We start from the raw sequence: 15,630 nt of genomic DNA, 5'->3' as shown, positions 1-15,630 counted from the left end.
ATTAACATGTTCCCTGAAATAGAATCCGTTAAAAGTGCGGATGTGGAAAGGAGTCTTCGGAGGTCATCGAAAACTTTGACTTTTATACGATGTTAAACCATGTGACTACAGTTCATCAAATCGGTTAACAATTGTAAAACAGGGTTATACAAGTCACAAGACTTTCAAAACTTGGTAAATATATATATGATAACATTTATAATATTTTATCGTAAACAAACGGTAATGTCGACTAATCCAACATACCGTGCTTACGTTCGTTTAACCTTTCTTGTTGATGTGTCCGGGGGAAGGAAGGGGTGCATGGGGAGGCGGAGGTGGTAAACATCGTATGATGTACAACACATGTACAAGGCCAATATTCAGCTTTGCTCCATTAAGGCAAAACATAAGACAAACTGAGTAAATTATAAATATCAGTAATGACTTTTTCAAATGAAAATTCTCAAAATGTACTGAATTATTTGTTTTAAGGCCTGTTAAATATCTGGACATCCAACATGAAAAAAGAGGGCTATATTAATTATTGTGAACATAGAGGTATTCGGTGTGGTTAATAAGCAAGATATAAAGTATGTATGACACTTTTTGTATAGACTACGTTATGATGCTGATGAATATTCAATGGTTAGAAAATAAAATAGCAAACAAACAAACAAAAGGTATTCGTTATTTTTTGCAATAAAGCAAAATTTGTAATCTGTTTATCGTTTCCCGTCAGTTTGGCTAAGATGTAACCGTAGACAGAGTTACTGTTCTCTTTGCAAGAGAACCGTGATATTGCACAAGACAGGTCAACGTCATGATCACGTGGTCACAGTCTTACTGTAAGAGTACGTGGGCTGAGAGTGTAACAGTACAACGAATTTGATTTCCATTTAGAGTCCAGGCTCTATCTTTAAATGTTTATCCAATTTTTGGGGGTTAGGATTGTAAGCGGTTAAAAAAGTTAAAAAATTCTGTTCATAATTTCCCGTTAATAATTTGAAGATGCGACACACAACTATGGCATCATCTTTAATACGTCAACATGTATAGCTTTATTACTAAAATTATGCTGAGCCATACATTGTCTCGAATGGTTTTTGTTCCGTGTACATTTAACGCGGCTAATGTTCTCTTTCTAGTAAAAGAAAGAAGGAACACACTTTGCACGGTCATAGGGAGAATGACGTCAGGCAACACTAACATGTATATGTCAAGGCGGGAAAAATACGCGGACGATCAGTAATCCTGATATTTTCGTCACTATATAAGTTTTGCATACATCGTGCCTGAATATACATGCGGGGAAGGACTTATCATTACTATTATTATTTTTTTGGTTGTTCTCGTACACGTGAAAATGATTATAATACATCTCTTCGATGGTATCCGAGGAGTCGGTATATATAAATAATGGAGTTAAGTCTGTTTGAGTTCCGTGTCATTATTCTTACAGGTTAAACCTCTTTTGTGTTTCAAATAAGATAGACTAGCCCTTCTATATCCCTCGTGATAACGCTATAGCAAAAGAAAGTGCATTGACACCAGCCTTGTATATACAAACGGCTGATGGCCGGAGACAACGACACCTTATGTGCTTCAAATGTGTACAGTAATTTGCATAATTATTACGTAACAAACAAGGTTCTCTGTCACATGCTTTACATTCCTTATCCTTATTTCGTAAGTCCATTTGACATATATTCTCTAAGATTCAGCATAGGATCTTTGATATATAAAACCTGCAGTGTATACAAGTATACACAAAGCAAACGTCAATGGTTAACACTAGGCTAAGGAAATACCGCAGGAAGAATATGAAAGGCAAGCTTAAGAGTCAACGCGTTACTTTATAGCGAAGGAATCCTAGCAGAACACGTTATATTTGTTTGTCTGTTTGTATAGATTAGTTTAGTACACTCGGATTCGATGACACGAAATCGGATTTGAAAACAAATTTGTTTCTAGCTACTGAAACATGAGCCTTATCAACATTTTGCCAGTTGACATAGAAATATATTTGTGCGTGTGTACGTGTGTGTGTGTGTGTAAATCTTCAGTGAGTAATGTTTGTAGGAATAGTGAGAGAGGAAGATAAAGAGGGATATCATATAACGTTGAAAGTCATTTCCTTGTAGCGGATGTATACCTCATTATAAAGACTACATGTTCTCTCTGTGTTTTCCCCCGTGCTTTTGTCTAATTATTATTTATGCTATGTCATCGCAAAGAGTTCTACTTAAAATTCATTTTAGAGACTCGTAAATGTGAAAGAAAAAGTTCATGCCGATATATGTATATATCAAGCGTGCATAAGATTTGAAGAGCTTTTAATATTCAGCAGTGGATATTGCGACTATTCTTTTTTAAGTTCGTGTTAATTTAGTTATTTAATAACAACAAAAGTTACTTCTAAAAGTGACTGTGCCATTAGAAGTGGATGATATTTGAAAAGCACAATAAAATCGTAAAACAATTAGAACGAAAGTTAAATCAAGTTTGTAGTTTTATATACATGTTTTCAATAGCTAATAGTGTCTAGGCTTGAAAGTGAAAGAACGAGCAAAGAGGGCTTTCAATATTATATAAAATCTTCCTTAATTAAGCCACTCGAGAACTTCCTTTGGTCTGCACAGTTTCAATTTCGTAATTGTTTTGTTTCAAATAAAAGAGAATTCCTTTTATAAAGGCTATGCATTAACTTGTGAGTTAATGTTCTACGTATACAACCTTCGCAAACACTTTTGTAGTACAGTAACCTATACATTTAGCTACACTGCATTTTGCAGCCACACGAAAAGAGGTTTCCAGAAAAAATATTTTCAAGTTTCATTTTTACTTTTAACTGTCAATCTAAAATGGCTTTCAGTAAATCACACCGAGTTTGATATCACTTTCAGAGACAAAATTTTGTTGGTAAATTCTGTTGTACTGTAAAACTAAAGGTAAAACGTTGTTTTGGTAAAGGTTTTCAGTTGTTCAATTAGTTTGACTGCAGGCATGGTGACTATAAACTTGGTATTACTTTCGAGTAATTTATCAAAACGTGTTATATTATTATCAACGTTTATATAAGCATTGATTAGAGAAGGTAATGAGAACACCGCTATAGATGTTCTTTCTTTTCTTTTTAAGGTTTGTTTCGGCAATATGATACGATAGCATAACATTATATGGGATATATATATATATATATATATATATATATATATATATATATATATATATATATATATATCTATATATATATCTATATATATATATATATATATATATATATATATATATATATATATATATATATATATATATATATATATATATAATGTAAGTGTGTGTATTTAGAAGGTTAATCCCATAGTCAGACATGGTTTTTCAGCTAATCAGGTTGAAATTTGGATACATATATGGTTCATGTGTTAATCATTCATTAACACAGGAGGACGTTTGTAAACATATAACATGATATGACCAATGCTATAGTAGGACACTAACATACAAAGTGGCTTACAATTTGTGATTTATAGTTACATTGATGACAAGTATCATTAATGCATGCCATAAGTCGGACAGTAACATACAAGGTGACTTTATATAGCTGTATATCATTTACTTATGGTTTATGTGATAGTCAGATACTAGAAGCCGAGGCGATTTAACAGAGTTGATAAGTTTACAACCATGTATGGTTACTAATATTCTCAGATACTAACATTTCACGATTTGCTTACATGCATAGGTGTCGGTAATGTACTCGTCATATACTAGACTTCAATACGCTGATATCTACAGGCTAATAATACTAATCAGTTTATGTACTAGTCAGCTACTGACAGTGAATGCGACTATGTATGGTTGTTAATAACATAGTCAGACATTACAACAACCACTGTGACTAATCAGTTTATGATTTACTGAAATACATGATGTACTTGTCAGATACTAACAGTGAATGCGACTATATGTGTAGTTGTAAATAACATAGTCAAACATTATAACAACCACTGTGACTTATCAGCTTATGATTTACTGACATACATGATGTACTAGTCTGATACTAACAGTGAATACGACTATGTATAGTTTTTAATAACATAGTCAGACATTATAACAACCACTGTGACTAATCAGTTTATGATTTACTGACATACATGATGTACTAGTCAGATACTAACAGTGAATGCGACTATGTATAGTTGTTAATAACATAGTCAGACATTATAACAACCACTGTGACTAATCAGTTTATGATTTACTGACTTGCCTGGTTTATGTAATAGTCAGTTACTAGCAGGGACGACGCCATTTCTAATTTTGTCGACATGTATGGTTAATCTAACAGTGAGATACCAGATACAGTTGATATTATTAGCTGATTTGCTGCTTTTTAAGTTTAATTTTGCAGTCAGAAATTGACACTGACACGCGGCTTACCAGCTTATGATCATGCTCACATGTATGGTTCATGAAATGCTCAGATATATTAACACACATAATTCGCTAATCACTCAATGATTTTCCTATAAATATCCGTTAATAGTCAGCTACAATACATACAATGAGAAAGATCAGTTTATGATTTGCTTTCATTTCTATGAGTATACTGTTATATGGTCAGGCAATAACATAACATTGAGACATAATCACTTATTGTATGCTTGCATGCACGGTTATTCGTTGATGCTATACTCAGATACAAACACACAATATGACTTATCAGCTTATGATTTTGCTTTCATCTTTGTGTTTATTGTAATACTAAGATAATAACATAAAATATATCATATATATTATTATGATTTACTTAAACATAATAACATCTATTGGTGATTTTTTAAGTCATACATATAACATATGTGATATGCTTACATGTTTGGTTCATGTTATAGTCAATATTATTATGATTTACTTAAACATAATAACATCTATTGGTGATTTTTTAAGTCATACATATAACATATGTGATATGCTTACATGTTTGGTTCATGTTATAGTCGGGTACTTACAAATCCAATTTGGCTTGTCAGTTTATAATTCCTGATAGGTGTGGTTATTGGAATAGTCAGATCCCCGTAGAGTAACACAACATGATTAGCCTAGATCATATAGGTATAAGATTAATGTAGTGTTTTCCGATTCACAGACTACAATGCTTGGTGATAGATCAGGAGATATTTTACAGTATGTATTACTACCTTAAAGGTATTATACTGAACTTATGTTAAACCGCGGAAGTAAAGAAAGAGGTTTTTTTTTTTTGCTTCAATTATTTTTCACAAGAAATAGACCACCTCTGAAATGAAATGAAAGCATTGATGGGAGTATAATTTTAATAATATGAGGGGAAAAAAGATGTCATACGGGGATATAGGTTACAAAAGTGATTATTCCCACTTATTACATTGTCAACTATTAGTTTCCCCATTGCTATCAATATTACCGGAACTTTACGTATATTTTTGCACAAAATAAGATAATACGCCACATTTGAAAGATTGGCAATTCACTCTCAAAGAATGTTGAAGTTCTCCAAATAAATAGACTCTAGTTTAGAGCTACTTTTAAGCCTTGCACACTGTTGAAGTCATGCACGCTTTTCAGCTTTTATTACAATTGAAATCATCTCCTCAACAAATTGAAAAGCTTGGATAGAAATTTCAATCGGATTCTGAGACAGTTTCGTCTAAGACATGCACACATATTTATAATAGAATATGTAGTCATATTATAAACCTTAACCCTTTACAATTTGTCACTATTTTTGTTAATATTTAATCAATAAATAATAATAATATATATATATGGGTAGTACGCTAAATTGAAAGGGGAAACAATCAAATCATATCGATTTGTTTTTCGCTTTATTTTTCGCTATATATATATATATATGTATATGTATATGTATATATATATATATATATATTTATATATATATATATATATATATATATATATATATATATATATATATATATATATACCGTTCCACTGAATTTCAGATATGGACAGGCTTTGCGAAAAATACTTTTGTTTGGATCTAATTACAATTACGTACTGATACATCATATTTCATAGGAATAAGATCATGAAATTAAATTTCTTTAATTGACCTCTTACCTGGTATCTTAAGTTCATTTAGACTCCGAATATCATATTTATCTGTTTTTAATGACTGAATTATTTAATACGACTTTGCAGATTCATCGAAAGTGAAAAGAAAACTAAGACGGAAACGTGAGTTTGTGGATTTAGAATATCAACCTTTACATCCATTGTTCTATATTGATCACGTGACCTTAGCTCCTTTGCTCGAAACTGATAACTTCCTCTGTTTAATGTATTAGAAGATACCTCCCATGAACGGAGAGATGAAGAAAGTAAACAAAGCAAGAGAAAATAACGCAATTAACTGATTAAGTTAACTCATTTAGAAAGAAATGAAAGATTTGACTTTTAAAGGGTTACATATGCTTGTGTATGGTATATAGCTTTACACCAATATGTTTGCTAGTATGTCAATATATTTGAAGAAAAATTAATATCACACGCACAGTGAATACATTGTCTTGTATATGACTCTCTGTTATGCGGTAACTTTGTATTTGTGGTCGCGACCAATCTATAGCAAGATTTTATCAACTACGATCTTTGTTAATGACGGATAATTTTTTTATAATTTCAAATCCTGTTACGTCATACATTAGGGCTAAGTAGAGACTTTATAAAATGTAATTTCAAGGAGACATTATTTTCAAACAACCCCACAGGGTATACTTTCAGTAGATATAATTGATAAAGTGTCAAGAAAAATAAGAAATTATAAAAGGTTCTTTCCATTATTCATAGATTGAAGTTTCTTTGTCTGTACCATACTAAACTATCATCAACGCTTATAGCATGCTTTGGGTTATAGTTGTACTGTATAGACGTACTTGTATATGCTTAGCCTAAAAGTAGGTAGTAATTTGAGCGATACACAATGCTGTCGTTAACGGTAAGTCCGGGAGTGTGGTTGGGAGAAACGGCGATGTGTACTCTTAAACTATATGTCCAACAAGATCTTGACGGTCTTTTACATACCGCTGGATGTTGACTGAGCCGCGCATCAGAAACATATATATGGCGAAGAAAGGTTTTCTTGGGTTGCTCCTCATTTATGGAACAAGCTTCCAACAACAATCCGTACTATCAAATCGACTGAAGCTTTTAAACAAACTATCAACACACACACACCTATTCCCGCAGTTCTTAAATACTTGATCCAGCTTTATGTATGTCTATTTTTCCTTTTTGTTTTTTGTATAAAGTGCTTGTGAGCGGACTTATAGCTTCGTATTGAGCACTTTCAATGTGTGGTAATTATAATAATAATAGTAATAATAAATATTATGATGATGATGATTATTATTATTATTATTCTTTCAATCATTCATTCATTATTTCATTCATTATTCCATTCATACATTCATTATTCATTCATACATACATATTCATTCATTATATAATTCATACCTTCATTACTTCATACATTCATTATTTCAATCATTCATTATTTCATTCATACATTCATTATTCATTCATACTTTAAATTCATTCGCTTATTATTTAATTCATACCGTATTTATTTCATTCATACCTTCATTGTTCCATTCATACCTTTATTATTATATACATTCATTACTGCATTCATTACTGCATTCATTCGTCCATTTATTCATTCATTTATTCATTCATTCATACTTTCATTGTTTCATTCATTCATTCATTATTTGATCCATCCCATATCCAACCATTCCTTCATTCATCATTCATTCGGATATAAATATATAGTCTTGGTATGAAACTGATTGTACACTTCAATACAAAGTGTACACACATATGCACATGAGTCTCACCAACATGAATAGACCGTCCAGACGGGCAGATATGCACATTAGTCTCACCAACATGAACAGACCGTCCAGACGGGCAGACATATGCACATTAGTCTCACCAACATGAATAGACCGTCCAGACAGGTAGACATGTTCACATTAGTCTCACCAACATGAACAGACCGTCCAGACGGGCAGACATATGCACATTAGTCTCACCAACATGAACAGACCGTCCAGACGGGCAAACATATGCACATTAGTCTCACCAACATGAACAGACCGTCCAGACGGGCAGACATGTTCACATGAGTCTCACCAACATGAACGGACCGTCCAGACAGGCAGACATATACACATTAGTCTCACCAACATGAACAGACCGTCCAGACAGGCAGACATATGCACATTAGTCTCACCAACATGAACAGACAGTCCAGACGGGCAGACATGTTCACATGAGTCTCACCAACATGAACGGACCGTCCAGACAGGCAGACATATACACATTAGTCTCACCAACATGAACAGACCGTCCAGACAGGCAGACATGTTCACATGAGTCTCACGAATATGAATACACCGTTTAAGTAACTATTTAAAGTAAGAAATTATTTAAAAAAATACGTCTAGCTGTTAAGTTATGAAAGTTAATTGAGTACTATAACATAATCGTCGTTCATATGAACATTTTATTTTTGTCATTTTCTCTGTTCGAAACCATATATTTAAGAAGAAAAAGAGCGTGTTTTTTGCCGAAATAATGAGAATTGAGAATATATGCCGCATGTACACAGTTGAAATACACTCTTAAAACTACAATAGTAGTATGTATTTTACCGTATAAGTTTCTCACAGCTTTAGACAGATAACAAGCACATTAAAATAGTAATTGTTATTCCTACAATCAACTTTCATTTCAATTCGATTTTGTTTAACACAATTACGAATGATAATAGCATGCTAAAAGAGATGAATACTTCTTGTAATTACTCCTTAAAAATTATAATTCATTTTAGAAATAGTTTTACTTTCTAAAGCAAAGATTAATGGGTGGTCATATACAGTAAGGTACAGTATATATATATATATATATATATATATATATATATATATATATATATATATATATATATATATATATATATATATGTATATATGTATATATATGTATATGTATATATATGTATATATATATATATATATATATATATATATACATATATATATATATTTATATATATATATATGTATATATATGTATATGTATATATATGTATATATATATATATATATATATATATATACATATATATATATATATTTATATATATATATATATATATATATATATATATATATGTATATATATATATGTATGTATATATTTACATGATGTGAAGCATCAACATATTTTTTTCATTTCTCTTACCTGAGCATATTTCTATTTTCTTTTATTTCTTTTATTTCTTTCTTTCCCTTTGTCTTCCCCCTTCTGCTTCTTGCTTCTTTTTTTTAATTATTAATAGTTGCAATAAAGGAGATATTAATCGCCGAAGAAGAAAAATAGATAAGCAAATCCATTATTAAGCTACTAACCAAGTGGAATTTTATGTTTGAATTATTTTTTCTTTCGGTCAGCGATACTTTTGATAACACCTGATAATAAATTTGTGTGAATCAGTGAATACTCTCCGGCCAATTGCTATATTATCTTCTTGCTTCAATACTACACAATTTTATCGGGTTGTACGTATTTGACTTAACGAAAGCGATCCGTTAACGGCGTATTGTTTATACCCGCTAATCGGTGCAACTCCATTCCTGTTGTGTTTCAATGATGAAACTTTGAACGAATTTAAAATAAAAAAAAAACAAGTTGTCGTGACGGTCGGGCATTATATACGGTGATAAATCAAAATGAAAGTTAATTTTGACTTTGCTTTGTAAACGAAAGGAATGATGTAACACTTATCAGCAATTCGATCAAAGTTTATGGAGAACTATAACTGTAGAAAGATATACTGAGGTGAATAATATCCTATATGTTTTAATATAACAAATCCTGCTAAATTAGATTTTATCTAAAAAATTTCAAAGAACAAAAAAAAAAACAAAAAAAAAAACACATAATTATGTTCATTTCATCCCGCTCGGATAATACGGTTCCGTTTAAATTTGACAAATAATATTCTTTACATTACAAATCAATTATTTATTTGAAAGATGTATAGTTATGAATCACTTTACAGAAAAGTTGAATAATTGTTTACTATTTTTACCTTTTCTTGTTGAATTATTCTGCTTACGTTAACGATTTTATTTTTTACTTGTGGGCATTAATTTTAGCCAAATTATCATATTAGTTTGACAATTAAGTCGACTAAAACGTGAGTGTAATTGTGGAAAACTTGACCCAAAATTGATCAGAGCGTATATGTAGCCAATTACGGGTACAGGAATTTTCTAACAGTTGAATTTCAACATACAGTTGTAGTTGTAGTTTTAGTCACTTTTTAAAGCATTAAATAAAATCCAATGATAAAGATTAAATTAACGTACGAATTTATCATGAGACGGATCGTCATTATGGAGAATAATACATCGATAGAAGTATTTTTTTTTCCACGTAAAATACCAACAGATAGATAAAAGAAGACACGTTCGTATATGTTTTCTGTTGTCAAACCTGATAGTTTTTGTGACTATATATCCAATACTGTACGTTATACCCAGTCTAATGTATCACTTTGCATAAAGTTTGCTACACTGGACAAAACAAAAATCTTGCTAAGTAGTGGTGGTCAAAAGTATTTCCGAATTGCCTGGACAATTGCTTAACGTTGGTTTTAATATTTAAGCTAGATAAGTTGGAACGTTGATAGCTGAATATATAATTGAAATTATAGTGAGTTGGAAACTTCAGAACAGTGACAAAACTTCCAGCCTCCACCGGCCGGATTCGATATATATATATATATATATATATATATATATATATATATATATATATATATATATATATATATATATATATAAATATATATATATATATATGTATATATATATATATATATATATATATATATATAGTGGGTGTATATATAGGCTATGGGCTATATATAGGCTATATATATAGGCTATATATATAGTCTATATAATTGCATGGGCTATGGGCTATATATAAGCTATATATAGGCTAAATATGAAGGCTATATATATAGGCTATATAATTGCATAGGCTATATATATAGGCTATATATAAAAAGGCTATATATGTAGGCTATATATATATAGGCTATATAATTGGGCTATATATATAGGCTATATATATATACTTTAAGTGGGTACATCAGAATCATCAGCATCAGTCAATCCTATGTCTTAGGTTGCTCAATCATACACTTTATTATGTGTCTACTTGTTCCCAGAATCGCAACCTATTACATAGATATTTTTCCCTTGAAATGATTGTTAACCTGAAAGGAGTAATGGATCGATATCTTATAAATTGCATTTACTCAAGGTAATGGTTAGTGAAGTCCCTAATAATAGGTAGTAACCGATAATAACAGGTAATAACTGGTAACAATAATAACAGATACACGAGTAACTTCAACTATAAGGAAGGGTGAATACTAGGTAGAGTTAGACTAAATGAATGTTTATTTATGTCGAATGATCTTGAAATATGAATATTGAGGGAAAATACAAAAAATCTTTCAGTCACTGTTATATAAAAAACCCAAACATACACACATACATGCACACATACATACACCAATACACACACGCATATACGCATACACACATACACACATACATACATACATACATAAAAATTAAAAACTAAGTGCCCTTACCCTCTTGACCTCTGACCTCTGACCACTTGTGAATCAGCTGATTAATGCTAATTTGAATAGCATTCTGCTGTCGCTAGGTGAAAGTAAAAAGTGTTTCAACGATACCTTCACACTGTCACGCAATGATTGCGGTCCACATAGTACAATGTACCGTTACAAATGTCTCTTACAAGTAATTGCGTACTAATTTAAGCAGCTCATATATATCATAGCTAAAACTTAATCAAATACAAAAAAACATCGCAGATAGGGAAAGAAAAAAAAAATCTTCAATAAAACAAGAGAAAAGTTTCGGATCAGAGTTTCGGTAAATCCCTAAAATATCGAGCAAGGTTTGATTGTACCGAAAATTCGCGGAAAGTCAACCGTATCGTTGTGCATATAGGTGAGTTTAGTTTTGAATTCGCGCGGAAGAAAAGAACAACATCATTGGAGATTTTTTTGGGATTTTCCAGATCTACGTATATATATGCGATAGGGTGCAAATTTAAATGCATTGAAAATATGAATGCATACCAAATGTGTTAGCATTGAATATATTGAGACAATCACTATTTCTTATTCTGGTCCACCCAAACTTCACCCGGCACAGCCTCCTCGCTTCGCTATTTTGCACTTACACTTGCATGTGCTTGTTTTGTTTTGTCTAGCACTTTTTTATAATGGCGGGTTAAAGGGTAAACATGAAAACCCCACACACATATATATATATATATATGGTATATATATGGTATATATACGGTATATATATATATATATACCGTATATATTTATTTATATATATATATATATATATATATATATATATATATATATATATATATATATATATATATATATATATATACATATATGAAGGTATGCACATAGTGGTTTCGTCGGGATTACTTCTTTTAGCCATCACCAAATATCTAGAAATAAGTATGCCTTAGAAGTTACCAAATGAGTTGCAATAAGAAAATGAATGAATTTGCGATTTTTTGTTTGTTAAATCAGGCTAAAGTTTTACACAGGAACATCCGTCATGCAGCATTTTATTATGCTGACATTTTAAAGCCGTATATAGGTGAGTTTTCTATTTGCAGAAAGGACAAAAAAAAATGAAAAATGAAAAATACAAATTATTCTTCGATTTAAACTTATCATAGTTGTTTTTTTTTTGTGCATTTTTTTATATTATTTACAAACAAAATTAGCAATAAACAATTGATGAGTTAGGATATCATTGTAGGTATATGTGATTACAGTGAATAAAGATTTGTCATGCATAAAACATGGACAAAGATGAGCTCTCTATATATCTTCTTTATTTGCACAATATTTCATCTCGAAAGCAACTTGCTAACTTGAGTGCTTTGTCACATCGAACTGTGCGTGTGGTATACATTAATGGAATAGGAACTTTCATTAAAAACACAAGAACAACACCAACAACAATATTGAATTTCAAGCTCACATTATGGATGAAAGTTTTAAACGGGTTTAACGTCGACAAAGACGAACTTCAAGGTTATTTGGGTTTATCTTGAATTAACCGACCTGCTGACGTATAATATAATATAATATCCATATCATAATTAGTTTTTTTGTCTTTTGAGTAAACGCATGATTTGCCTCGTGACCTTTAACACTAACCGCTTGAAACCATCGTGAGTCCCATGATATTGTGGATAATATGGCATGTTCCCTATGTAGTTTATAAACGCGTAACACGAGTTCTGCGTGGGGCTGTGGTGTGGTTAAGAAGAAGATGAAGCAGAAGGGAACAAAATAAAGGTTGAAGATATATAGTCTTGCATCAAGTTTTCTCACACGACTTTACAACATTTAACCCCTCGTTCCCATGCCCGCCCGACTCCCATGTACCCATGCCCGCCGACCCCCTTGTTCCTATGCTCGCCCGACCCCCTCGTTCACAACACCGCCCGACCGTTCCGTCTGACTATAGTGGCCCACATCATTGGAGTACAACCCATAGATGAAACCGTCGGCGCGTATATGTGTATTTTCGATGGATGCAACCACACTCCGATGCATACAACTCAACTTACAAGTTTTTCTTGCAGGTCTCTCTTTTCCATTGACTTGGGTGACTTAAGAGAGGCAATTCCCATTAAGGGCCCAACGTAAGGATATGGCAAGGCGGACCCGGCCCTTTAATCCTTAGGACGCAAGCCTATACATGTCCAACACGCAAAGATTCTTTAGTGCTGAGTTTATAGCATATAGGTGTCTCCGTCAGTTTTGGTTCGTCCAAAACGCAAAAGTTGCAAACTGTTGGGTATATAGCATAGCAGGGTCTGTGGGTTTTGAGTTAAGCAATGAATTTCTTCATTGATTTAAACACACTGAATTCGTCACTTTCCAAGGCTGCTGGAGCATTGGTACAAGTGTCCTACACACCATATCGTTATTGGTGATTTGCGACTATCATGTCATAATTTTACAAGTAACAGGTTAGTTGCAGTCATGTCACGACACGATTTTCTACTTTGTCTCGCCGGCTGGAGATTGGAGAGACCAGACTGGGGGCGTCGATATAGCCAGATCGGGTATTGGGACAATAACGTCACCGCTGCAACTTTTTTCGTATTATGAAAATGATGACCCAATTCACGGGCCTGCTAAGTGACCACGGGCTATTTGGCTGTACTTTCCATGCCCCCACCCCCCCCCTCCCCTGAGCGTATTAAGACATAAATATGCTCGTCCAAGCATGACTCCCTTGGAAATATACATGCAACGTGTTAATTAGTGAAGGTGCGAAACAACTACTATCCACGATTAGTATCACGCTGACGCAGATAGTTTTTGATAGAGGGGGGGGGGGGGGAGGAGGAGGAGGGGATGGAGGCGTAGGAGAAAGTTTGACAAGCAAATAGTTCAACGAAACTACCATGTAATTGTAGTTTTAATTGCCACGCCCTTCAGCGTATCCAGCATCACCAGATTAGTTTGATCCTTTTAGAGAGAGAGCGAGTTAAGCGCGACGGATTATGGCTGCACCTTAAGGGATGTCACCCCCCCCCCTCCCCCTCCTTCGCAGTAGACGCGTAGATTTGGAGCAGTGTGTTGCCCCGAGAGCGAATGCTTAAATGCATGAGGAACACTTGGGTGTGTAAGTGTGGCAATTAAAGTTACCAATGGACAGTGGTTAACTGTTGTACAAAGGTCTTTGGAGAAAGCCTTGGCCTTTGTTACAAGAATTAACTAATGCCAATTATAACTGTAAAGTGGAGGACCTTGTAAATGTCATGGCATTGTTCAGCAAACTGCCCAAAAACATCACATTGTGATCAGCAAATCGCGAGATTTGTATATTCGGGACGCATCTTAGGAATACACAGTGTACATGTAACCCATCCTTGTCCCCTACACCTGTTCCCACTTAACATGTGATCTGTACTCTACCCCCTTCGCGCCGAGAGAAACTAGGAATAGGCTCATTCGTTCTTCACAATCACACTTTGTGTATAACGAAGTGTTCATAATTAACAACAAACAAAAAATGAGATAAAAAAATTACCTTTCTTTCTTGCATGCATGGTGTAAATCGTGCCTTAGCTGAGGCATTGTTCTCTGGAAAGACCTGAAGTTTCGTGGAATCGTTCCATTTTCGATGATCTGTGTTGTCGATGGAAAGGCCCCCAAATTTTATGTTTTTAAATCTTTATTATTGTTGGTAGTCATCTATTCGAGACAAAAGAGGGTATGATTGTGTTTTTAATTACAATCGATTAAAATTATGTCATTGTATACAACTAGACTTGAAGTTCAACAATATGTGTAGACTGTATTCATGCCGTTAACAAAAGCTCAACTTACTATAGCGATATCAGAATCATCAGTTAAATATTCGATCCTAACCAGGCCCTCATTCCCACCCCCCCTTCCCCCAGCCCTCACCA

At 32.9% G+C, this 15,630-nt stretch overlaps 1 protein-coding gene across 3 annotated transcripts in view; it reads right to left on the bottom strand.

Annotated features, from left to right (window-relative positions):
* The window catches only part of LOC139965530 (interferon regulatory factor 4-like), a 39,327-nt gene extending 23,963 nt beyond the window's left edge, over positions 1-15,364 (bottom strand). Inside the window, exon 1 of one of the 3 annotated variants that reach the window (XM_071967974.1) lies at positions 15,249-15,364. In XM_071967974.1, coding sequence (XP_071824075.1) covers positions 15,249-15,267 — 19 coding nt within the window. In that variant the 5' untranslated portion in view covers positions 15,268-15,364. Of the gene's footprint in view, positions 1-11,722; positions 11,856-15,248 lie in introns of those variants that run through there. The other 2 variants (XM_071967972.1, XM_071967976.1) reach the window with 2 other exon arrangements.
* Between the last annotated feature and the right edge of the window lie 266 nt (positions 15,365-15,630).

The sequence above is a fragment of the Apostichopus japonicus genome, chromosome 3, assembly GCF_037975245.1.
Source record: "Apostichopus japonicus isolate 1M-3 chromosome 3, ASM3797524v1, whole genome shotgun sequence".
In the NCBI taxonomy this organism is placed as follows: Eukaryota; Metazoa; Echinodermata; class Holothuroidea; order Aspidochirotida; family Stichopodidae; genus Apostichopus; species Apostichopus japonicus.
The sequence above is the reverse complement of the archived record's forward strand: the minus strand, read 5'-3'. Positions and strand labels throughout refer to the sequence as shown.